The following is a 27,324-nucleotide window of genomic DNA, read 5'->3' as shown; positions in this document are numbered from 1 at the left end:
TCTGAACTTATCTGTCTCTCCTCTACTCAGTGAGACTGTCCTGATCTCCCGCCCCTGCTCAGTACTTCAGAATGTATGTGCCTTCAGGTAATTGTAGGGCTAGCTCCCTTCTTTTCTTAGGAATCACATTTTTTTTGCTGCCAGTTTTCTAATATTTGAAAATAGTTGTTTTATATATTGTATTGTTTACAAAGAAAGTACAATCCCTTTAACTCCAACATGGCAGAGGAGAAAGTCCTCTAGATTGGCAAAAAAGTTAAAAATTTGCAGCTATGTTTGCCAATAAAAGATGAAAAATGTCTTCCGAAAGGATCTTTTACATTGCATATGGTTTATCTGAACTTTAAGAACATTTTTATTTCTGAAAATAACATTTTTGAAGTTATAAGGATAGAGAATCATAGAAACCTAGTAACTTGAATATGTAACATCTTCCTGCGAAAAAGGTCAGAATGGTACAAGTGAATATTCTGATTGTTTTCTGAACAATGTGGAAGAGCCTAGATATTATCTCTGATGTTTCTCATATAAGAATCACCCTCTCAAATTAGTTTTACTCTTTCATTTTTATGTAAACTTAATTTGCCATGATGTTTGTTCCTGAAATCTCTGACATGTGCTGTTTTTCTTTTCTTTGTTTCTTATCTCTCATTTCTGTGTCTACCAATGACACTTCCTTCTTACTTCAAATGTACTTTATTCCCGTTTCTGGGGAGGAAGTCAGTCATTCATGTGCTGGATGCTAGTATTTGCCTGTAGGCTGTTTAGTTACTACTTGAAAATAATAAAATACAGTTTTGAAGAATGCTTATTAGATTGGCACTTTTCCCAATCAGAAATAATACTTGGCTGTATAAACTTTTGATTTGGATTAAGTACAAAAGTAGCTATAGTAGGCTGGGTGTGGTGGGTCACGCCTGTGATCCCAGCACTTTGTGAGGCCAAGGCAGGTGGATCACCTGACTTCAGGAGTTTGAGACCAGCCTGGCCAACATGGTGAAACCCTGTCTCTACTAAAAACACAAAAAATTAGCTGGGCGTGATGGCAGGCACCTATAATCCCAGCTACTCAGGAGGCTGAGGCAGCAGAATCGCTTGGACCCGGGAGGCAGAGGTTGCAGTGAGCAGAGATCATGCCATCGCACTCCAGTCTGGGCAACAAGAGCAAAACTCCGTCTCAAAAAAAAAAAAAAGTAACTATAATAATGTTAACAGCAATAATTACTATAAACATTATAGCTAATCATCTCAGCAATCTTTTGAGAAAAGTCCTATTATCCCCAATTTACAGATGGAAAAAGTAAAGCAAAGGGAGTTTGTGGCCTGCCAGTGGTTCTGCAGCTGAAAGTAGTGGAACCAGGAATTGAATCTAGGCCTTCTGGCTCCAGGTGATGCTCTTAAGCACTATGCCATACTGCCTGAACTGTTTCTAACACTTTCTTTACGCAGTCACACACACACACCACAGCGCCTCCCATTGGTTCCCAAATCCTAAGCAGTTGTCCAAGTTCAATGTCATATTCTCCCATATCTCCTCTTTCCTCGTTCATCATCTTTTCTTAAGCAAGTCTAATCTCGCAGGTTACTTAAAATTCGGTGGTTCCCACCTAGACGACTAAAGTCTGGATCATCTTGTATTGGTCTCAGCACTTAGAAGTGTGCCTAATACAAAGTAATTACTTTTAACTGTCTTATGATTTTAACTATATGTCTACTGATACTTAAAAATCCCAAGCAGCATTCTTTCTCATGTGGAAGAGAAACAAAGGTGAACTTCTCAGCCTCAGAATACAGATACTGACATAGTTAACCAACTAACCTAGTTTATCTACCTAAGTTACAATATACATGCTGTTCCAAGCTCATATTTCTTATGAATTAAAATGTAGATGTTTCTGTAGCCATATCTCACTGGAAGCATCCCTGTTTCACTCCCAAACCCTCTCAAATTCATTTCTTAACTTCCAGTATTAATTACAAGTTGTCGTCTTCATCTTCATTCTAAGAAAAGAGTAAAAAACAGGCATTCCAGAAGTAGACTCTAGTACCTTATGTAGTCTTTTTCCCATCAGGCCATCCTGTTTCTCAATGTGATGTAGTTTTTTGAAATACAAATTAGATCATGTTTGTTTCTAAAATGACCAGTTCCACTCTGAAAAGGTGTTCCCTTTCATAGCCACAAATCTGAATTAATACTGTGAACAAGTTAAAAATTGAAGAAGAGATCCTGGTCAAATAATTCCTGTCCAACCTTGCCCGTAAGTAGACTGAATGCCTGAGTTAACATGGAGACACCTTTTCCTTCTCCACAAAGTCATTGAGATATAATTTGGAGGCTTTAGATAAGAAGCACTCAGGATTGGGAAAACAGCAAAGGTCATATAAGGCCAGTAGTTACCTAAGGAAAGGGTCAGAGATCTTTCATAAGTACTAGTTAAGACTTACAGTAGAGATACCTGTAGAGACAAAAAAAAAAAAAATCAGTCAACCTAAGAAGCAAAATCCAACCTTTTAAAAAGTGGCAAGATTTCACAAAAGTCCTTCCTTTTATAAGTAAGTAGTCGGTCATGTTTGTCTTTTAAAAATAAATATTAAAGTCTTATTTTAAAGGTAATACAAGATCCTTTGGACAGCTCTAAAAGTTTTTATTTGGTTAATTATATAAAAGACTAAAAATATAAAACTCTAAGAACTATTTGAAAGTACCATAATGACATAAACCAAAGATAGTCTTATAAATTGAACGCTCATTAAATCTTTGCAAAAGAGAAAGTTCTTTTTTTTTTTAAATTGTACTTTAAGTTCTAGGGTACATGTGTGCAACGTGCAGGTTTGTTACATATGTGTACATGTGCCATGTTGGTGTGCTGTACCCATTAACTCGTCATTTACAATAGGTATTTCTCTTAATGCCATCCCTCCCACCTCCCCTACCATATGACAGGCCCCACTGTGTGATGTTCCTCACCCTGTGTCCAGGTGTTCTTTCTCGTTGTTCACTTCCCACCTGTGAGTGAGAACATGCAGTGTTTGGTTTTCTGTCCTTGCGATAGTTTGCTCAGAATGATGGTTTCCAGCTTCATCCATGTCCCTACAAAGGACACGAACTCATCCTTTTTTATGGCTGCATAGTGTTCCATGGTATATGTGTGCCACATTTTCTTAATCCAGTCTATCATTGATGGACATTTGGGTTGATTCCAAGTCTTTGCTATTATGAATGGTGCCAAAATAAACATACGTGTGCATGTGTCTTTATGGTAGCATGATTTATAATCCTTTGAGTATATACCCAGTAATGGGATGGCTGGGTCAAATGGTATTTCTAGTTCTAGATCCTTGAGGAATTGCCACACTGTCTTCCACAATGGCTGAACTAGTTTATACTCCTACCAACAGTGTAAAAGTGTTCCTGTTTCTCCATATCCTCTCCAGCACCTGTTGTTTCCTAACTTTTTAATGATTGCCATTCTAACTAGTGTGAGATAGTATCTCATTGTGGTTTTGACTTGCATTTCTCTGATGACCATTGATGAGCATTTTTTCATGTGTCTGTTGGCTGCATAAATGTCTTCTTTTGAGAAGTGTCTGTTCATATCCTTTGCCCACTTTTTGGTGGGGTTGTTTGATTTTTTCTTATAAATTTGTTTAAGTTCTTTGTAGATTCTGGATATTAGCCCTTTGTCAGATGGGTAGATTGCAAACATTTTCTCCCATTCTGTAGGTTGCCTGTTCACTCTGATGGTAGTTTCTTTTCCTGTGCAGAAGCTTTTTAGTTTAATTAGATCCCATTTGTCAATTTTGACTTTTGTTGCCATTGCTTTTGGTGTTTCAGACATGAAGTCCTTGCCCATGCCTATGTCCTGAATGGTATTACCTAGGTTTTCTTCTAGGGTTTTTATGGTATTAGGTCTAACATTTAAGTCTCTAATCCATCTTGAATTAATTTTCGTATAAGGAGTAAGGAAAGGATCCAGTTTCAGCTTTCTACTTATGGCTAGCCAATTTTCCCAGCACCATTTATTAAATAGGGAATCCTTTCCCCATTTCTTGTTTTTGTCAGGTTTGTCAAAGATCAGATGGCTGTAGATGTGTGGTATTATTTCTGGGGACTCAGTTCTGTTCCATTTGTCTATATCTCTGTTTTGGTACCAGTACCATGCTGTTTTGGTTACTGTAGCCTTATAGTATAGTTTGAAGTCAGGTAGTGTGATGCCTCCAGCTTTGTTCTTTTGGCTTAGGATTGTCTTGGCAGTGCGGGCTCTTTTTTGGTTCTATATGAACTTTAAAACGGTTTTTTCCAATTCTGTGAAGAAAGTCATTGGTAGCTTGATGGGGATGGCATTGAATCTATAAATTACCTTGGGCAGTATGGCCATTTTCACGATATTGATTCTTCCTATCCATGAGCATGGTATGTTCTTCCATTTGTTTGTGTCCTGTTTTATTTACTGAGCAGTGGTTTGTAGTTCTCCTTGAAGAGGTGGTTTACATCCCTTTTAAGTTGGATTCCTAGGTATTTTATTCTCTTTGAAGCAATTGTGAATGGAAGTTCATTCCTGATTTGGCTCTCTGTTTGTCTGTTACTGGTGTATAAGAATGCTTGTGATTTTTGCACATTAATTTTGTATCCTGAGACTTTGCTGAAGTTTCTTATCAGCTGAAGGAGATTTGGGGCTGAGATGATGGAGTTTTCTAAATATACAATCATGTCATCTGCAAACAGGGACAATTTGACTTCTTCTTTTCCTATCTGAATACCCTTGATTTCTTTCTCTTGCCTGATTGCCCTAGCCAGAACTTCCAACACTATGTTGAATAGGAGTGGTGAGAGAGGGCATCTGTGTCTTGTGCCAGTTTTCAAAGGGAATGCTTCCAGTTTTTGCCCATTCAGTATGATATTGGCTGTGGGTTTGTCATAAATAGCTCTTATTATTTTGAGATATGTTCCATCAATACTGAATTTATTGAGAGTTTTTAGCATGAAGGGCTGTTGAATTTTGTCAAAAGCCTTTTCTACATCTATTGAGATAATCATGTGGTTTTTGTCTTTGGTTCTGTTTATATGCTGCATTACGTATATTGATTTGCGTATGTTGAACCAGCCTTGCATCCCAGGGATGAAGCCCACTTGATCATGGTGGATAAGCTTTTTGAAGTGCTGCTGGATTCAGTTTGCCAGTATTTTATTAAGGATTTTTGCATTGATGTTCATCAGGGATATTGGTCTAAAATTCTCTTTTTTTGTTGTTGTGTCTCTGCCAGGCTTTGGTATCAGGAAGATGCTGACCTGATAAAATGAGTCAGGGAGGATTCCCTCATTTTCTATTGATTGGAATAGTTTCAGAAGGAATGGTACCAGCTCCTCTTTTTACCTCTGGTAGAGTTCGGCTGTGAATCCTTCTGGTCCTGGACTTTTCTTGGTTGGTAGGCTACTAATTATTGCCTCAATTTCAGAGCCTGTTATTGGTCTATTCAGGGATTCACCTTCTTCCTGGTTTAGTCTTGGGAGGGTGTATGTGTCAAGGAGTTTATCCATTTCTTCTAGATTTTCTAGTTTATTTGCATAGAGGTGTTTATAGTATTCTCTGATGCTAGTTTGTATTTCTGTGCGATCGGTGGTGATATCCCCTTTATCATTTTTTTATTGCATCTATTTGATTCTTCTCTCCTCTTTATTATTCTTGCTAGTGGTCTATCAATTTTGTTGATCTTTTCAAAAAACCAGCTCTTGGATCCATTGATTTTTTTTTAAGGGTTTTTTGCGTCTCTTATCTCCTTTGGTTCTGCTCTGATCTTAGTTACTTCTTGCCTTCTGCTAGCTTTTGAACGTGTTTGCTCTTGCTTCTCTAGTTCTTTTAATTGTGATGTTAGGGTGTCGATTTTGGATCTTTCCTACTTTCTCTTGTGGGCATTTAGTGCTATAAATTTCCATCTACACACTGCTTTAAATGTGTTCCAAAGATTCTGGTATGTTGTGTCTTTGTTCTCATTGGTTTCAGAGAACATCTTTATTTCTGCCTTCATTTCGTTTTTACCCAGTAGTCTTTCAGGAGCAGGTTGTTCAGTTTCCATGTAGTTGTGTGGTTTTGAGTGAGTTTCTTAATCCTGAGTTGTAATTTGATTGTACTATGGTCTGAGAGACAGTTTGTTACGATTTCTGTTCTTTTACATTTGCTGAGGAGTGCTTTATTTCCAACTATGTGATCAGTTTTGGAATAAGTGTGATGTGATGCTGAGAAGAATGTATATTCTGTTTATTTGTGGTGGAGAGTTCTATAGATTCTCCAAAGGCATCTTTATGTTAATATTTTAATAAACTGTTCTTATACAGACTTCTTCCTTTGGAAATCAACAGCCTTTTCCTGGAATTAGACTTTTTTGACAGTGTGGTCTTTGTACTTTTAATAATTATTTTCTTCAGAAAATTACAGTGATGATTTTGAAGATGAGTATGTTGGTGCACCGTTGACTACTAAAGATGAAGAGACGCCTTCCAAAGAGAATTCCAAATCAGAAAAAATAAGTGTACCCAAACAGGTATATATCAATTATATATTTAACAGTTTTGCAACTTTTTTCATCAACCTGGCTGCCTGTTGCTATATGAAGAGCTCAAAAAATGGAGTTCTTCATAATCTTGCTCATTGTTGTAAACTCACAGGTCTCTTAACAGTTAAACATTTTCTTAATTCAAGATATCAAATTAATGTAAATCTTAATGAAAAAAATTATGACAATTGATGATTTTATGAGAGGTTTTTGGCCAGGCACAGTGGTTCATGCCTGTAATTTCAACACTTTGGGAGGCTGAGGCAGGAGGACTGTTTGAGCCCAGGAGCTCAAGGACAACCTGGACAGCATAGTGAGATCTCATCTCTCCACAAACTAAATCCTTAAAAAATTAGCAAAGTATGGTGGCAAGTGCCTATAGTCCCAGCTACTTAGGAGACTGAGGTAGGAGGATCACTTGAGCCAGGGAGGTCAAGGCTGCAGTGACCTGTGATCATGTCACTGCACTCCAGCCTGGTTGATAAGTGAGACCCTATCTCAGACAAACAAACAAAGACTTCTTTTGGCAAATAAGTTAAGCTTAAGTTAAGCTTTAGAAATTGAAAGCTTAATTAAAATTTCAAAACTAATTTTTAAACAAGTATATTAACTTATACTTTTTCTTTGGTATGACTTGCCTTTATGAAGTATAGTAAATGTTCCTCCCTGATATTTATGCTAGTTACGTCTGAAACTTACTTGGCTAAGATAAGGAACGACATGATTCCATTCATATTCAGTGGTGCTTCATTCTCTGATTCTCTCATTTCCCAGTTCTTACCAAGAATTGTTCAGGGCTGCTTCTTCATATTGCCTACCTTATAGAACTTATCTTTGAAGCTATCTAATAGTAGCTAGAACAATTAATATTGTTGTTTTGTTATTTGTTATTACTATTTATTTGGTCTGTGTCTGGGCACAGTCTCTTTGGTTCTGTGTGTTAGGACTAGATGTTTTAACGTGAATGAAATTGTAAACTCAAGATAAACACTTTTCAGGTATATATAAATCCTCTTATTTTTAAATTTACTTAGTATTTGGTCCTTGGGTGTCTACGTGTCACTCAGTTTTGAGGGAAAAATGAGATGACCTTAGAAATAATATCGAAATTAATGTGACTGATGAATATCCTTAGAAATTTAATAAGATTTATACTTGGAATATGACCATTACAATATTTTATTGAAAAATGAATAGGTCACCAGCCTGGCCAACATGGTGAAACCCCTTTTCTACTAAAAATATAAAAAATTAGCCGGGCATGGTTGGCATGCGCCTGAGGTCCCAGCTACTCGGGAGGCTGAGGCAGGAGAATTGCTTGAACCGTGGAGGCAGAGGTTGCATTGAGCCAAGATCGAGCCACTGCACTCCAGCCTGGGTGACAGAGCACGACCCTGTCTCCAAAAAAAAAAAAAAAGAAAAAAGAAAAGATGAATAGGTACGTAGAAGGCATAATACCGTGGTATATTTAGAAGGTGTACCATATATATAAAAATGTATCAGCCTAACTGTGGAAGCTTCAGAGCACTGTCTGGATAAGAATCAAAATAGGAAGGATTAAAGCTCTGTTATTGGAAGATCCCACAAACTGCCTACCCAAGTAGGAGGTAGAGGTGATATTAATAGGAAAACTTATTCTAAGGGAACCTCTAATATTGAAGAACTTCATCTGTCTTGCTGTTTGGTGGCCTGTCTTTCTGAAAGTTGTGTCTTTTGAAACATAGATGAAATAATGAGTACAAGGTATTTGGCCATTAATTTTGAACAATAAGTGAAAATAGACTGGTAATGTTATAATTGCAGAACTCTTGTGTGAAATAGCTCTGTTGTCTTGACATTCAAAAAAACTAGAGAATTCTTGAGCAAGGTAGATGAGCAAATGGAACTTAAATACTTTAAGCAAGAATTTGTAAGGTCTAAATTAGTTTTGGTAATTGCCAAGGTTCAGAAGAGAATTTTAGATGTTCCGTCAGAGCTAGTCTTGAAGAATTATTGATAAATGAGAGTGGTTGGTGAAAGAAGCCTGGAAAACACAGTTCCTGATCTTTTCAATGTGGAATACAAAGCCCTGGATTTCAGATTTTGCTGTTATTTGCATTGTGGTCATTTTACCTAATTTTGATTTCAGAACATGTCATCATTTTCCTTTTTTAATTTAGGAAGAAGAAAAAACTGGCATGCTAGCTAATGGTAAATATTATTTATATTCATCTTTTAGTTGGCAAAAAATCAGTCTGTTCAGAATTTCATCTAAGTAATTCTGAATGAGTCACTATCTGTGTTTGTTTTTAAGTATTTCTAAGGAATTGAAGTTCCTAGCTTTTCTCAATAATGTGTTTCTTATGTCTATTTTGAATCCATTCTGTTATATTTAAGATTTTTTTTACTTTTCTTAATGCCCTTTGCCTTCCGTGTGTACATGTACACTAGGCTGTACATAAGCATAGATATGTATGTTGATGTTAGTCTACTGTCTTCTACATCGGAAGAAAATCATATTTGTTATATACATACACACACATATACATAAAACATGCTTGTTACATATATATATAAAAGATTATATGTTCTTTGTATATAAGCATTTATCTTTCTTTTTATATGCATTGCATATGTTTTTTTGTGTTTGAGAGACGGAGTCTCGCTCTGTCACCCAGGCTGGAGTGCAGTGGCGCAATCTCGGCTCACTGCAAACTCTGCCTCCCAGGTTCACGCCATTCTCCTGCCTCAGCCTTCCGAGTAGCTGGGACTACAGGTGCCCGCCACCACGCCTGGCTAATTTTTTGTATTTTTAGTAGAGACGGGGTTTCACCGTGTTAGCCAGGATGGTCTCAATCTCCTGACCTTGTGATCCGCCAGCCTTGGCCTCCCAAAGTGCTGGGATTATAGGCGTGAGCCACTGCACCCGGCCTGCATTGCATATGTTTAAAATAATTTTATTCGATCAGCAGAACCACTGAGTTTATCTACATTCCTTACATTTTTCTTTTATATTCTTTCAGTTGTGCTGCTTGATTCACTAGACTCTGTTGCAGAGGTCAATCTTGATGAACATGATCAAATAACACCTAAGCCAAGGGGCCTACCAGAAATGACTGAGAATGAAATGACAGGAACAGGTAAAAATGTTTGGAAACCTGACTGTTCTCTAAATATGGAATGCTTCATGAATAATTGACTACATTTCTAAAGAAATGTATATGTAATAAACATATTGATAATGAAAACTTTAAATCTGACATTTTTCTACCATATGTAATAATTTAATTGAAATTTGCACAATGCAAGTAGGCCAAGTAAAGTGAGGTTTTAAATAAATATTTATTAATAAATGAATAAATGATGTTGATAAAAGTGTAGCACTGTAGGTGAACGTTAACTAATTTTCTATGCCTCTCCAGAGTATTCCGTTAAATCTGCCATGTGTAGGAGAAATGGGACTTTGGTCTTATTGTGCTTTTCCGTAGTTCTTTAGGAAAAATCTACACCCCATCCCCAAATTCTGAAATACCTGAGACCAACTAGACTTTCCTAAAGCTTATAAAGGTCTTCAAGATAATGCCTTTTCAAAATTTTTTAAAGCAGTGAAGTGCACATCTTCAATTGAAATCTTATGTAGAACTGTCTCATAAGTAAAAATGATATTTTATCAGGATAAATATTTAAACTTATATTTGTTACATTTGTTCATAAAATAGGTGAGGATAGTAATGGTCTTTTGGAATTTTTGAAATTAGAAACTATTGAGATTGTTACGGTCTCCTATCACCATCAGCCTTCCAGTGTGTTTGTGTTTTTTGTTTTTGTTGATTGAATAGTATAAAAATACACTTGTTTTATCACATAAATAGCTGCAAGTGGGAACTTTTTAATCAGCTTGCTTTGCAGTCTATGGATACTGGTTAACTAAACCAGTTCAGACACTTGATAAAAAAGAGTAATGGAAATCACTAACCAACTCAGAAATCACTAACCATCATCAACTTGCATTTCATTTTTTTTTTTTTTTTGCTTTTTACTTTTTAATTGATATATAATATACCTATAGAAAAGTTTGTGGTATCACAATAGTGCAACTCAATGAGTTTTGAAATACCGAGCACACCCATGTAATTGGCAACCAGATAAAAAACAAGAGGACTTTAACCACAATGTCCATCACATCTCTTATTTCTAGTCACTGTCTTTCCAAGAGTCACCACTATTTTGACTTGTTACATCTACTTTCATTTTAAAATATAAAGGTCAAAAAATTACAACTATAAGACATAATTTCCCCATCAAGACACATTACTCACTTGTTGCCCAACTGAGTATTCCACCATGATGTAAGCATGTGCTGAGTGCGTGTCCCCCAGTTTTACTGCTGTTGATTTAAGGAACCATGTCACATACGTGCTTTGATAGTCTGTCCCCTTGCACAGTTTTCAGTAGGCAGACATGAATTTTTTAAAAGGCCATCGTACAGCTACAGCTTTTCTGATTAACAGTATTTTATAGGAAATTCATGTACTCAGGATGACCAGAGAAACTTTATTCTGAGATGTGCATTGAAACAAGTAAAGAAGAAAGCAAAATTATTAAAAATATTATAATTACATAATGTCTTCAGATTACTACAGTTACATAAATGGTACATTTGAGTGTGCAGATTAGCTTCTATTATAATGTTTAAGTTTTAAAGCATGATTTAAAATGGAATTTCAATAATACATCTGTGAAACCCATGATTTTCTCTGAAAAACTGATAACAAAATCAGTTGCATACACAGTATGAAAACCAGTACTGTAGGTTTTAAGAAAAACTCAGAAATAAAATATGTATTTCTAAAAGTAAAAATTTTATTAAGATGATCTAAGCAGTTATATAAAGCTGTAGTTTTTTGGTCTTAATTCTTAAATATTCTTGACTCCAGGATAATTTGATTAGTCCGTTACTTGAACATAGTAGAGCATGAACTTACTATCATGTAGATTTGGATTCATATTTTCAACCTTGCCAGTTACCAGCTATGTGACATTGGATAATGAGTACCTACCTCTAAGCATGTTTTCTCTTCTTTAAAATGAACCCTCATGATGGTCAACTGAGATGAAATATTGTCCATAGTACATTTTTAGGAGTCACTAAACAGTTACAACTTTGTTGTTGTTATTATCATCATTATTTATGTCAACCCTGTGTTACTAATACATGCCGCAGTAGAGAACCTAGAGTTATACAGTATAAACACTTGTTGGCTGCGGGGTATTGAATTTCTGGTGTTTAAAATACATACTTTAAAGTCTTCAGCTAGGTGCATTGTTTCCTGCCTGTAATTCCAGCACTTTAGGAGGCTGAGGCAGGTGGATCACCTGACATCAGAAGATCGAGACCAGCCTGACCAACATGATGAAACCCGGTCTCTACTGAAAAATACAAAAAATTAGCCAGGTGTGGTGGCACGTGCCTGTAATCCCAGCTACTCGGAAGGCTGAGGCAGGAGAATCGCTTGAACCTGGGAGGTGGAGGTTGTAGTGAGCCAAGTTCATGCCATTGCACTCCAGGCTGGGCGATGGAGTGAGACTCCATCTCAAAAAATAAATAAATAAATAAAATAAAAGATATACTTGAAAGTCTTCATATGAGTATGTGAACTAGGTTTAACAACTGCAAAGTTCAGTGGGTTTTTTTTTGTTTTACCATATCACTTCATGTGTTAAGCAGCTAACTTTAACAACCATTGGTTAATTTTCAAACACTTCCTAACTTTAAACATTGTCAAAGATTCTCTTTTGTTAAAAATATTATTTCTGAAATTCTTTGTGCTTTGCTGTATCAAAGAGGTTAGTAAATATAGAACTTAAGGTTTCCTAACACCAGACTAGATCTAACCTTTCATTTACTTTCATTTGTCTCACAGGCAAGTACCATTTTGTGCTATGCCTCCATTACTGGAGTCATCACAGGATGACAGTGTTGCTCCATGAAATTAGACCCTTTCCTCTGCAAAATAGTATCTGGCACTTCTCAACTTTCTCTCTTATTTTTTTATTTTTTATATGTTTATTTTTTTTGAAATAGAATCTTGCTCTGTTACCCAGGCTGGAGTGCAGTGGCGTGGTCTCTGCTCACTGTAATCCCCGCCTCCTGGGTGCAAGCGATTCTCCTGTCTCAGCCTCCCGAGTAGCTGGGATTACAGGTGCACCTCGCCACGCCTGGCTAATTTTTGTATTTTTTTAGTAGAGATGGGGTTTCACCATGTTGGCCAGGCTGGTCTTGAACTTTTGATCTCAAGTGATCCGCCTGCTTCAGCCTCCCAAAGTGCTGGGATTACAGGCGTGAGCCACCATGCCTAGCCTCAATTTTCTAAAGTTGAAATATATGAGAGCTTTTGACTTGTAATAATAATACATAAAATAACTACAGAGTCTTCTGTTTTCAATGTAAAAGGCAGATAAGGAACCCCTTTTCATGATATACTTGGAAAAAAGTTAACTTACATAACCATGAAATTATTTTTAAAATGACTTAGGTTAATAACTCAACTTAGAAAAGTACCATTTTCCTGCCATTTTTTGAGCAGCCTCTTCTACCTCTTTTTTTTTTTTTTTTTTTCATTTCTAACTTTTAGGTCATTTGTTTTTCTGCATGTTTGCTCTGTTATTGCTTAAAAGCCTAGAACCTATTCTTTCTGACACCTCATACCTACTAAATTAGGTATGAGCATTTGATACTATTATGGTCTTTACCATTGAAGTAATTCCTTTTATGTATGCTCAGCAGATACTTTCTCAACCTGATATTTTTGTAGAGGAAAAAATGGCACCGTGTGCTTTTCCTTTTTTCTTAAAATTAATGATCTCTTTCATTCATGCTACAAGCAAGACCTTTTTCCTCATGTCCTCTTGAAAATCTCTGCCCTTCAACTGTTGGCTGTATCCCCTTCCGTTTTTAGTTTATTTAAGCAAACTTGTTATTTGGGTATACTTCATGTAGCCATGGGGACCTGAAGCACTAGCTAGAAAGACATCTCATTGTAAGGCATTCTTACACAATCTTGTATGTAGCACTTGGCTGTCTCTTTTGTTTAGAAGTTGTGTATATACACAACTTACATTGTATATATAGGAAGATGAGACTATATATACTATTTTATTTTTAATAACTGGTTAATTAACCATGGGTATGAAGAGAAGAGATTAGTCACCTGTTTTTCTTTTTTCCTGTCTTCTGTGATTCATTATTTTCCTCTAATTTTGAAAATTCCACTTGTCAGTAATAAAAATTATAAAATGAGTAAGTACTCAAAACTTTGCAATCATTATTAACATTAAATTTTTTGAATTCTTTTTTCTAGAATTTGTCAGTTGGTGGAAAGTTAGAAATGAAAAAAAAAAAAAGGTAGAAGAGGCTGCTCAAAAAATGGCAGGAAAATGGTACTTTTCTAAGTTGAGTTATTAACCTAAGTCATTTGTCAGTTGGTGGAAAATTAGTCCATTTTCATGCTGTTGATAAAGACATACCCAAGACTGGGTAATTTATACAGGAAAAAGGGTTTATTGTATTTACAGTTCCACATGGCTGGGGAAGCCTCGCAATCATGGCAGAAGGCAAGGAGGAGCAAGTCACATCTTACATGGATGGTGGCAGGCAAAGAGAGCTTGTGCAGGGAAGCTCCTGTTTTTAAAACCATCAGATCTCATGAGACTCATTCACTATCATGAGAACAGCACAGAAAAGACCCACCCCCATAATTCAATCACCTCCTACCAGGTCCCTCCCACGACACATGGGAATTGTGGGAGTTACAATTCAAGATGAGATTTGGGTGGGAACACAGCCAAACTATATCAGAAGGCTAATAGGGAAGGAAGAGTGAATGATGACATCAAGGTTTCTATTGTGACTGACTAAATAGTGATGTGATTAGGAAATACTGGTAGTAGAACAAGTTTTAGTAGGGAATATAATGAATTCAGTTGGGGAATATGTAGATGTGATATAGGACAATCTAGATGCCTGTTAAGTTGATATTCAGAAAAGAGTTATAAGGACGCAAGACATAGATTTTGGAGTCATAAGCATATGGGTAATAGTTGAAGCTAAAAGTCTTCATGAAATTAGCCAGGCCAAAAAACTAGTAAGTGAGGTGTTCAAAAGAAGAGGACTGAAGATGGAGCCCTGAAATGAACTATAGACCATAAGAGATGGAAAACTGCCGTCAAAATGGTGGTAATAACAAAAAGAAGAAGGCATGCAGAAGAAACAGTTACCAGGAAAAAAAACAATGTATGACTTCTCTGCCTTTTGGCTAAGATAAAGTGAAAAAGACAATGTCAGATGTCTCACATAGTTGAAGAGAACTAAAGACAAATGGAGTTGGTCATTAGGAAACTGCTTTTGATCATAACAGCTTTAGCAGGATGTTGGAATACATTGGATTGCAAAGTTAGAAGACTGAATTCATTGTGGTTGAAAAAGTGTAGATGACAGGATGCTTGGTGGTACAGAGAAGCAGAGAGAATGGTAATGGTAAAGGAGAGGTAGAATCCTTCAAAGGAATTTTTTAGTTTGGGAAACTTAAGAATAGTTTTATCCAATGCAGAGGGAGTTGATTAAGAATAGTAGTAGAAAGAGCAATGACTAGTGAAGGCAGATTTTATACTTACCACATCAGGACACGCCTCAACTTGCTCAAAGAGTTGTTGAGCCTGCTGTGAATCCATGCTGGTAGGCCATAGCTGCAAATTACCTAGTTGGTACTTAACCCTACTTTTGTATTCCTAACAGGTTAAGAAATGATATTAGTGTTTTATAGTTCTCATGTATTTGTGGTGTAATTATTTCTGGTGATTACGTTTATTTCAGCAGGTGTTTCCTATGGGCAAAGCAGTAGTGATGTTGAAGCCCTACATCAAGCTTATTGTCATATAGCCCATTCATTGGGAGATGAAGACAAACAAAAAATTGATAGTAATACAATGGAAGATATCAAGAGCTCAGTGAAAGGTCATTCTCAAGAAAATGAAGAGAATTCAAAAAACTTCTCTACTATGGAATCCGGTAAAAACTGATAGATGAATTTTTCAATTATTTGATATCCTTTCTAAAGAGTTTTTAGTGTAGTATAATTAAAATACAATTTGCTGTAGTGATTGTTTCTCAGTCTCTGAGCTTAATTAACGAGTTTTTTTCAGCCAGACGAGGTGGCTGACACCTGTAATCCCAACACTTTGGGAGGCCGAGGTGGGTGGATCATGAGGTCAAGAGATTGAGACCATCCTGGGCAACATGATAAAACCCCATCTCTACTAAAAATACAAAAATTAGCTGGACATGGTGGCGCACGCCTGTAGTCCCAGCTACTTGGGAGGCTGAGGCAGGAGAATAGCTTGAACCCAGGAGGCGAACGTTGTAGTGAGCCAAGATCGCACCAGTGTTCCTCCAGCCCTGGCAAGAGAGTGAGACTCTGCCTCAAAAAAAAAAAAAAAAGATTTTTTTCAAATGAAATACAGGAATCATTGGCTTAACTATAAAATTAGAGCCAAACACAAAACAAAAATTCAGTTTCTTTTTTTTTTTTTTTTTTTTTGAGACGGGGTCTTGCTGTGTCACCCAGGCTGGAGTGCAGTGGCACTGTCTTGGCTCACTGCAGCCTCCGCCACCTGGTTCAAGCAGTTCTCTTGCCTCAGCCTCCTGTGTAACTGGGATTACAGATACCTGCTGCTACGCCCAGCTAATTTTTGTATTTTTAGTAGAGATGGGGTTTCACCATGTTGATCAGGCTGGTCTCGAACTCCTGACCTCAGGTGATCCACCCGTCTTGGCCTCCCAAAGTGCTGGGATTACAGGTTTGAGCCACTGCGCCTGGCCTAGTTTCTTTTCCAATATGCCTTGATCAAATTAAGAAGTCACTTAAAGGGACATTTTTACTCTTTTGCCTATACATATACTAAAGTTGTATTTTGTTAGAGAACAGCATTTCAGGATCAACCAAATATGTACTGAGAGTGTGTTTGTGTATAAATATTTTTTGATAAATATATTTAATATTGATATTTGAGATATTTATTTGATATTTCATAAGAAAGGAAGTTTTCCTGGTATAAGGAAACTTAAGATGGAAAACCAGGCTTATTGCATGTACTGTTTTGTTAACTGTGTCAGAGAAAATATAATTTTGGTGCTATTACACATGTAAATTAAGCAACCTACATTACATTTTTTGTTTCTGCTCTTTTTTCCGCCTCTTAGATCTGCCCACAGTAGAGGAGCTAATGAAACCTATCAGAATAGATTCCTTTGGGGTCAGTGGTTTTGATTTACAACCTGTGAGGTATGAATTTTTTAATTTATTGTTTTGTCATTGGAAACTTTTATAGTCATTTGTTCTATATAATCATTCCTAGTGAATGACTAATGACTAATATTAGCTTGAGTCTACCTGTGAGTCATTACTCTCTTCTTTTTATATTTGTCCTTACTCAAGTCATCAAAAATCTTGGGCTAAATGAAAAAATAAATAGACGCTATAAAAAAGTTGCTGCCACCAAATAGTCCTAAAGGTTTTCACTGAAAAATACAGACTCCTCAGCTTTAAATAGTGCTGGAACAGTTCATTCTCGATGAGGGAGAAAGTGAATGTTATTCTGTTTATGAGTCATAGATTTGCTTCTTTATAAACCAGTTAGTTTTGACTTAGTCACAGACTGGCTGTCATCTCACAGGGTGAGTTTTGTAGCCACAAGAGAAATGATCCTCATTAAAATGCTTCAGGTCCAATACAGTTTAGTGGAAGTATGTGTAACCCACTGTCATTCTTCAACACGGAGTAACACGTCACAGTAACCTTATCATAGACAGCGTTACTTTTATGTAGCACCGAAATGTCATTTCCAATCTCCCACGCGATCCTCGTAACAAGTAGAGAAGGCGTCTTTATGCCCGTAATTCAAGAAATGAAACTGAGATGAACTCAATTTACTGGTAGGTGATAACAGCTAACATTTGTCACATTTACTTTGGGCAAATACTTTACATGTATTATTTCATTTAACCTTACCGCAACTCCATGGGTTATAGTCCATTATTATCCCTGTTTCATAGACAAGAAGACTGAAGCCTAAGAGGTTAAAATAAATAAAGCCATTGCCTAAGGCCACAGAGCTATGGACCAGGAACACAGGGCATTCATGTGCCTAACCACTTATATTGTCAGGTCTTTGATCTCCATAAAATACTTCTGTGAAGTAGCCTGTCATTCATTCATGTTGTCATTTGTTCATTTGTGTCTTCAACAGAGACATGTTTTGAGCCCCCTTCCTATACTATATTCTCATGATGTAAATCCACATGTGGTGATTTCCTGGCCTTGTTTCTACATTTGTGCTAGTTGAGAAAAAAATGATGCAGTGAACCTTACACTAAAATTCATTCACTTCAGTGCTAAGTCTAGTAGTCTTCCATTGATCTATAGTGCTAATTAGTATTTTTAAAGGAGAGATTGTGCCCACTCATCATTGCTCTTTGGGGGTATGTTAGTGATAACTAAAGAGATTTTCTTACATGTCTTGTGTCTTTGTTGTTATAGGTAAAACAATTTCAATAATAGGAATTCTAAAATAGATTTTTACATTTGTGTTTAAAAGCTTAAAACATATACTTATATTAAAGGTATAACAGTAATCACATGTAATAGAAATGTCAGTAATATGATCTCTAGTACACATACTTAAAAATTTTTTAGTAAACTCTGGAGTAAATGACCCTAGCTGCCATAACATAATCCTTGAAATCTTAGTAGGTTATCATCAAAAATGTATTTCTTGCTCATATCACTGTCCCTTGTGGGTCAGTGGGGCTGAATTGGGGCTCTGCTCCACACAGTCGTTTAGGAACCCAGGCTACTTCTGTCATCAGCACATAGTTTTAAGATTTGTTATGACATCATCCAACCAGTCAGTAAGGAAAGAAAGAGAATGGTTTTACATCCTCTCTTTTAACTGTCTTAACACAGAAGTTTCATATGTTTCATATCACTTCAGCTCACATTCCATTGGTAGGAACCAGCACATCTAGCTAACTAGGTCCAAGGAGGCTGTGAAATGTGGTTTGTTTCTGTGCCAAGAAAGAAAAATGAATTTGGTCAGCATCTAGTCATTCTCTGCCAGGATATATCTTTCTAATAACAAAATATCAATTTCACTCTTCTTCATATCCAGACTCACTTATCCCCTTCCCCAAGCAGGCATCCCCAAGCCCCAATCAGGACTGTATGCATCTGAAAGACCAGGATTTCCAGGTGAAGCACAGTCCTCTCTGTCAGGTTTGAGTACAACTCCTCATTGTCTACCAATGGATGAATTAAAAAGACAGGGTTATATACTTCCTCGCCCCCATCCCAATATATAATGGTGGAACTGCAGTAGATATGCCCTTTCAGCAAGGAAAAGTATGAGGAAAATACAGTAATCAATGTTGCAACTTTGAGAACCACTGGAAAGAACTTGTAAAGGCCTCCTACCTTGGGAATAGGGATTTTCCTTGATTAGGTTATTATTCTATTAAGAAGGGGCTACCTTAAATCTATTATTCTATATAGCCCCTCATTCCATTCCTTGGAGGATTTGTCTTGTATTTTATCACCATTGGCTACAACTGAAGTGGATTTTAGGTTGAGGGGTATGCCCGTGTTGGGGGATACACTCCCTTTTCAATCCACTTCCTGCCTACAGGTAGCTTTACGTTTCCCAGTCACTGGCTTTTGGGTTTCTTGTTTTTTTTTTCTTTTGAACAGGGTTATGGTTTCTTTGACATTATATTCTTTCAGAAAGTTTAGTAACCTAGCAATCTCTTTGGTCCCAGTGAATTCCACGTGCCAGCGATGAAATTTAGAGTTCTTTGCTACCCAGAATCTATAAGGAACTTAAGCAAATTTATAAGCAAAAAGCAACCTCATTAAAAAGTAGGCTGGGCACGGTGGCTCACGCCTGTAATCTCAGCACTTTGGGAGGCTGAGGCAGGCGGATCATGAGGTCAAGAGATCAAGACCATCCTGGCCAACATGGTGAAACCTGATCTCTACTAAAAATACAAAAATTAGCTGGGCATGTGGCACGCACCTGTAGTCCCAGCTACTCAGGAGGCTGAGGCAGGAGAGTCGCTTGAACCCAGGAGGCAGAGGTTGCAGTGAGCTGAGATCACGCCACTGCACTCCAGCCTGGTGACAGAGCAAGACTCCATCTCAAAAAAAAAAAAAAAAAAAAAAAAAAAAAATGTGGGCAAGAACATGAACAGACATTTTTCAAAAGGAGGCGTGCAGTCAACAAGCATTCGAAAAAATGTTCAACATCACTAATTATTAGAGAAATACAAATTAAAACCACAATGAGATGCCATCTCCCGCCAGTCAGAATAGCTCTTATTAAAAAGTGAAAAACAAACAAAAGAAAAACCATGCTGGTTGCAGGGAAAAGGGAACATTTATACACTGCTGGTGGGAATGTAAATTAGTTCAGCCATTGTAGAAAGCAGTTTGGCGACTTCTCAAAGAACTTAAAGCAGAATTACTGTTCAACCAGCAATCTCATCATTGGATATGTACCAAGAGGAATGTAAATTGTCTACCATAAAGACATATGCATGCATATGTTCATTGCAGCACTGTTCACGACAGCAAAGACATGGAATCAACCTAAATGCCCATCAGTGATAGACTGGATAAAGAAAGTGTGATACATATACACCATAGAATACCATGCAGCCGTAAAAACGAATGAGATCACATCCTTTGCACCAACATGAATGGAGCTAGAGGCCGTTATCCTAAGCAAACTAATGCAGGAACAGAAAACAAAATACTTATGTTCTCACTTATCAATGGGAGCTAAACATTGAGTACATATGGACAGAGAGATGAGAGCAACAGACACTGGGGCCAACTTGAGAGGTTGGAAGGAGGGTGAAGATCGAAAAGCTACCTATTGGGTACTATGCTTATTACCTGGGTATGAAATAGTCTGAATACCAAATCCCCGTGGACAATACCCGTATCCCTGAACCTGGAATAAAAGTTAAAAAAAAAAAGTTCTGTGCTAGACAAAGGTTTTAAATCTGCTTTATTCTTTGATTCCTTGTCCCTCAAATTTTTTTCTCTGCGTTTATTTGCAGTTCTCTGGATATTTGGGGAAACAATACCTTAAATGTGAAGATGACACTTTTTTTTTTTTTTTTTTTTTTTTGAGACGGAGTCTCACTCTGGATGACACTCTTAATATGATCTTTGCTAAGGGACTGGGTCACTCCTCACTCTTCAACCAAGAAGTCTCATGAAATCTTGCTTTTTCATAGTATTCTTCAAGGCTGAATCTTACAGCTTGAGTCTACAAAGAGAGAGAACCCATTTCTAGAGTTTCTAGATTCTTTCTATTCTCTCTAAATTCTGCTTATAAACCAGCTCATTCTGTGTTGAGCTCATCAGTTTTTTGGTAATATCTTGTCAAAAGAAGCTAATAGTAGCCAGCACTTAACTCCTTGTTCTTTCCCATCATTTCTCTTAGTTCTCCATGGTCGGCTGGCATGTGGTCTGCCTTACAAACTTTTGTAGATGACAATTTAGCAATGTTTTGCCACTGTAAAACATAGGCTGCCATCTCTCCAGACTCTAATTACCAGTTTCCTGCCACCCTAAACCTGACAACTAAGCCAGTAACAAATAAGTTGGGTTCTTGGCATCATAGCACTCACATTCTAAAGGGAAGAACTAGTAAATGGTCCCATCTAGATGGAAGTTGGCAAGGAAATATAGTTTAGTTGGTACCCAGCAAGAATGAGAAACAATTTTGATTAACATCTAGCCAGGTTCTGCTGCTATAAAGAAGGAAAGAACTATTATATTTTTGATGATTCCAGCTACTTTAGAAGCTTCTAATGGTTACCGAGAAGTCAATCTACATTATATGAAAATGGTAGCCTCTTAAACTTTCTTTAATCTTATTTTATAAATTATAAAATTAAATGGCCTAATTGACACATGATTAAATATTTTAAGACTAACAGTTCCCATATTTTTGGAGTCCCTGTAGTTTGCCAATATTTAACTGTATTTAAAACATTTCCTTACGTTATATCTTCTAGATTTTTAACATCTAATTGAATTGTTACATTTAAGTGTTTTAAACCATAGTTGCCATATTTTTGGAGACCCTGTAGTTTGCCAATATTTAACCACATTTAAAACATTTCCTTACGTTGTATCTTCTAGATTTTTAATATCTAATTGAATTGTTACATTTAAGTGTTTCAAACCACAGAAGTGATTTTCGTTTCAAATCCTAGTGATTTTTCTGTTTTACATTAAAATTTGTCCTATACTGTGATTAAATATATGCTTTTTTAGTATTTATACTCTAAGCCTCCTTAACATAAATTATGATTATTTCTTTAGTTTCTTCTAGAAATGTTTAAAATGTTTTTCTTATTTCAAATGCCTGTCGACTTTATAAGAAATTATAGATAAAAGATATATTACAGAAAGTTCACTTAGAAATTTATATTTTACTTTTCTTCTACAAAAGCAGTCTCAGTCTTGTTTGGTTTGGTCTTTCTCTAAAATAGATGTCAGCATCACCTTTATAATCCTTTGCATTATACTGCATTAAAATTATTATCTGAAATTAAAAGCCATTACACTACGTGAGTGTACTATTAACCAAAATTATAAATAATGTATTTAACATCAGTAACTTAATATGAATAGTTAACAACTCATATATATAGTGCGTCTGCGTGTACACACACACGTGGTTATTACTGATATTTGAAGAGCTGTTACATAGGGTTCATTATCTGTGTCCTGTTTTGTTGTATAGCTCTGAGAAAGTGGCCGAAAGTAAAGAAACTGAATTTGTTAACTCTTTACCCCTGAAGACGAACCCAAATATTATGTCTCAAGACTCACAACATGTGAACCATTTTTTTGACAAAAACGATGAGAATGTGATTTTACAAAAGACCACAAATGAGAGTATGGAAAACAGCTGTCCACAAGTAACTGCCACAGAAGAACATGTTGATAAAATGTACCTTAATATTTTGAGGAAAAAAATATCTGTTAATTCTTCATCATTATCTCAGGATGACAAAATTAATAAAGTAAGTATTTGTAGTCTAAATTGATTTGAGATATTGAGAACCGAAGTTATGTAAAGTATGTAAGTACTATTGGTAGGTGTGTGCTTTTTAAACTAGTGGGATTGATTGTATACTAACCTCCATAGTAGATCTTGGATATTTGTGAGTAATATTTATTACAATGCTAGCCAATCCCCAAATTCAAAAATACCACCGTAACATTAGCTTGCTTTTAGAAGCCATTCTTTATACATTTTTTCCTTTTTTTGAATAAAATATAGTCCAGAATTTAAACAGTATAAGAAAAAGTTTATTCATCATTGTAGTGTGCACTGTTCAGTCTTTCCAGTCATTTGTATTTTTTAAGTTGTCATTTTATAGGAAAGCAATTAACACCTGTGAAGAAATTTGCATTTTGCTGATTCTTTTTCCTGTATTCTTGATCTCTTCTGCTTTATAGTTCCCATGATTCAGACATTCTACTTGTATTTTATAATTTTGAATTATGTTTTTAAGTCTTCTCCAGTTCTTTGTGGAATAAGGCAAGGTATTAATAACATTTTTAAAGCATCTTGAGAAATTCAGATAACAAATTAAATAAGATTTTATGTCATTTCAAAATATGTTCTTTCTGCTGTGTTCATTCAAGTAATTACACATCTTGGTTTCTGGCAAGCTAATTTTGCTTTATTATTTTGCTTTACTTTGTTTCAATGCTAACTTTGAAGGTCTGCTTCAAAATACTAAAATTCGGATGCATTAGACTTCAAGAACTTAACTATGGTAGTTTGCCTTTTACAAACTACATTATTTGATCATCACTATTGTTTTGCTATCCTTTAAATATTCATTTACAACAATAGTTAAAGTTTATTTAGGTACTGAAGAGCTTTTGCTTGTTGTGTACAGACTTACAGATCTCAACTTAGCTCTGAAGAAGAAGGGGCTGTAATGGGTAAACAGGTACCATACAAGAAGGCCAGAAGTGCACCTCCTTTACTTAAAAGGAAACCCCATCGTGGATTATATGCATCAGTTAGGAGCTCAGGCTATGGCAAACCCAGTTCACCACTCAAGATGTTTTCTACTCTTGAAAATAAAACTTCAGGGGACATTATAAAAAGCAAAAACTTGAGATCGATTTCCACCTCTAATCAACCTAGGAGAAAAGGTAATCATGTACTCTTTATTTAGTATATTGTTTTACTTTCTTTGCTTCCATGGAGGAGAATTAATCTTAAGGTACCACGTTCTATTTGTAAGATGCAATTTACAGGAGGCAGCAGGGCTTGACTCAGTGTGGTGGCAGTAGAGGTGATGAAAAGTGGTTAGATAAGGATATATTTAGGAGGTAGAACCAAAAATCTGAAAAATTGGTTTTGGATTGCTAAGATTTTTGGCTTGAGCAACTGGGAGAATGGAGTTACACTCAACTGGAATGGGGAAGGCTGTGACTGAGTAGATTTGAGAGTTGGGGAAAAACTGGGAGTTTAATTTTTGAGATGATAGTTTTGAGATGTCTATTCAACATGCAAGCAGAAGTGACAAGAAGGCAGACAGATATAAAAGTCGAGTTCAGGAGGGAAATATGGATTATAGATACCATTTGGGAGTTGTTGAAATCTGATTGACAATACCAAAAGAGTGAGCATAGATAGAGGGAAAGGAGCAAGCCAAGGCCTGAGGCCCCTGGTCTTGCTAACCTGAAGAAATCAGGCAGAAGAGGAGGAACCTGCAAAGGAAACAGAGTTAGGTTAGAAGAATCCTGAGAGCATGTGGAATCCTGAAAACAAGCAAGTGAAGAAAGTGTGTTGAGAAGGACTGCTCTGTCATTTACTGCTGAGCGATTAAGACAGGTGAGAACTGAGAACTGCTCTTTGGGTTTAGCAAGGAGGAGGTGATCAATAAAGTGTACAAGCAGTTTCCGTGGAGAGGTGGCTGTAAAAGGCAAATTAAATGGAGTAAGCGGAAATAGGAGTGGAATGGTGCTTCAAGTTGTAGACCATACTGCAGATAGTTGCTGTAAAAGGCAGCAAAATAATGGGCCAGTAGCTGAGATGGAAGATGAGACCAAGAACATTTTTGCTTTGCTTTGTTTTTGTGAAATAAATGATTGGTTTTTTTGTATGATGTTAAGAAAGATTTGATAGAAAAATAATTGACAAAGTACAAGAGTGAGGGAAGAATTGCTGGAGCAATGTTTTTGAGTAGAGTAGCTGTAATGGGATCTGGTGCACAGTGGAAGAAGGGTTGGCATTAGACAGTAACATGGCTGTTTCCTGCATTCTAGGAACTGTGGAGGCAGATAGGAAGGGAGAGTGTATGCTGGCAGGTGGTTAGATGTGCTGAGGAGAGAATGCTTTTTGTGATAGCTCCAGTTTTCTCTGAGAAATAGAAAGTATCATTAGATGAGCATGAGGGTTAGGCAAAGGTGTTTGAGAGGTTACAAGAGAAAAGAGAAGATATGAAGTAGCCATCTAGGAGAGTTAGACTGTCAGGAATCAAGACAGTCTAATTAAAGTTAGTGATCATGAATTTAAATTGAAATAACAGTTAAGTTGTTATTTAACACGTTAAATAACCAACTTGTTTAACCAACTGTTAAATGAACTGTACTTGGTAAAACAGTTGGGTTTACCAAAAAATACATTTTTGGCAAGTGAAGCTGATGATGTATGTAAAAGTGATTAGAATGGTTGACCATGGAATTTAAGTTGAGCAGTGAAGGAAGAAAGGGCATCAAGGGAGTGTGACACAATGTGCAACAGGTACGATCCATCAACTGTGAGTCCTAGTGGGGTCAAAGGATTGTTGGAATCTGGGTACCAGAGAGTGTGAGGAGGGAAGACAGAGATGATAGTCATAGTAGGTGATTAGATGAGGGACTGAGATTGGGGAGTGGTTACATTATTGATAATAGTCTAGGAAAGACCTAAACTATGCCAATGGGAATGAGTAGCTGAGATGGAAAGAAGTTCAAGGAACCAAAAGCCAGGGAGTTGAAAGGATCACCTGTGAATATGTTGAAATTACCAAGAATGAAGACAGAGGTAATGTCACAGTGAGTGAAAAAGAAATGAGAGGAATCATGAGGAGGTTGCTAGATGAAGACTAATATTTTTATGAGTAAAGTGAAATAATATTCTTAAACTCATTTTTCATATTTTAAAATTTCATAGCATTTGTGACATCCAAAATAAAAATAAAACACATTATTAAAATTTATAGTAAATTTATAGTAAAGTATAATGATGGACCATAAATATTTTTATACTGAACTACTTTTTCTCACTAGACTGTCTATTAAGTATGTTGTTTTTAATCTCTGTTTTTTATTGAAGAATTTCCCAGAGCAGTTTTAGTTATATTCAGAGGAACTGTAATTCCTTTGGGATAGTGGTTACTTGTTAAAGGTTGAGTTCTCCAGGAAGCAGAGTTTGAGATGAGATTAGTGTTCAGAAAATATACAGAATGCAGTTAAAATTAAAGTCAGCATTGGTTAGGATGAAGAAAAAGCCCAGCTACTAGAACTTAACCAAATTAAAGGTATCTTTTTTATGTAACAAAGAGTCCAGAGATAGGTAGTTCATGGCTGGTAAGCTGTGCGGGGAACCAGATCCCTTTTTCTTTCCTGATGCAAAATCCCTAGTATGTGACTTTTGTCTTAACTATCACAATGGCCACTCCGCCTCTGGACCCTGTCCATGAGACAGGGTGAAAGGTAAAAGGTAGATGCCAGTCAAATCATCAACTTCCTAATCAGGAAAGTTTTTGCATCCATCTTAATGACCTTTGATCTTCTGGCCCTCAGTTGCATGGAGTTCAGGGGGTCGAGTATGTTTAACTATGTACATTGCTGCTCAGGACAGAATTAGATCTTTATTAATAGGAAGGAAGAGAAGGTTGGCAGTTAGCAGTACCAGCCATGTAGTTGTTTTCCGTGTTTAGTTTTGATTAATTTTCTTTGGCTGTAACTTGTGTTTTTATTTTTAGATTAATTTTTTTTTTTTCGTGAAAGGACAAAAATTCTTATTGTCTTTTCTTACTAAGAATTAAAAATTCCTAGTATATGCTTATTGTTTAAAATTCAAAATTACAGAAAAGTAAAAGAAGAAAGCAATGATATAGCCAGAAACAACTGTTGTTATGGTGGGTTAGCAGATTCCATGCATCTCACTATGTATATACTTACATAATAGAAGGAAGTGTGAATGAATGGATGGAAAGAGAGAGGCAGATGTGGATAAATGGACAAAATATTTTGTAAGAATGGGATTACACTTTACATGTTCTTTTAAAATAGGATATTAGATCTAGGTTTACTTATATCTATAAGAAGAAAAATAAATTTCATCCCAAGAAATTGTATATTGAAAATACAAGGAAAAGATTATGAAAAATCTTTAAGGAAAGAGATTATGAAAAACACTCAAAGGTTGTCATAACTGTAGTGTTGTTTCTTAACTTTTTCAATTTTAGACATTACCAATCGATTCCTTCCCTTCTGTGAAATATAAAGCATATTGTATCCCCAACTTACATACCTCCTATTCATTTTTATTTTTACTTAAGATATATTTAGTATATTCTCTACTACAACCTTAATTTCCCTCAGCTTTTGAATTTAATTCTTGGTTCTGATTATTAAAGAGACTGAA

General features: G+C 36.2%; 1 protein-coding gene across 10 annotated transcripts in view; it reads left to right on the top strand.

Annotated features, from left to right (window-relative positions):
• The window catches only part of CEP162 (centrosomal protein 162), a 457,088-nt gene that overhangs the window by 365,388 nt on the left and 64,376 nt on the right, over nucleotides 1–27,324 (top strand). For 4 of the 10 annotated variants that reach the window (XM_050788104.1, XM_050788106.1, XM_050788107.1 and 1 more), the window contains exons 2-8: nucleotides 4,205–6,540; nucleotides 8,712–8,742; nucleotides 9,555–9,671; nucleotides 15,404–15,598; nucleotides 16,790–16,871; nucleotides 22,405–22,687; nucleotides 23,576–23,837. In XM_050788104.1, the coding sequence (XP_050644061.1) occupies nucleotides 8,730–8,742; nucleotides 9,555–9,671; nucleotides 15,404–15,598; nucleotides 16,790–16,871; nucleotides 22,405–22,687; nucleotides 23,576–23,837 (952 nt within the window). In that variant the 5' untranslated portion in view covers nucleotides 4,205–6,540; nucleotides 8,712–8,729. The remainder of the gene's footprint in view (nucleotides 1–4,204; nucleotides 6,541–8,711; nucleotides 8,743–9,554; nucleotides 9,672–15,403; nucleotides 15,599–16,789; nucleotides 16,872–22,404; nucleotides 22,688–23,575; nucleotides 23,838–27,324) is intronic. The other 6 variants (XM_050788101.1, XM_050788099.1, XM_050788102.1 and 3 more) reach the window with 3 other exon arrangements.

Source organism: Macaca thibetana, chromosome 4 (assembly GCF_024542745.1).
Source record: "Macaca thibetana thibetana isolate TM-01 chromosome 4, ASM2454274v1, whole genome shotgun sequence".
In the NCBI taxonomy this organism is placed as follows: domain Eukaryota; kingdom Metazoa; phylum Chordata; class Mammalia; order Primates; family Cercopithecidae; genus Macaca; species Macaca thibetana.
Note: the sequence above shows the minus strand (reverse complement) of the source record. Positions and strands in the feature narration are given on the sequence as shown.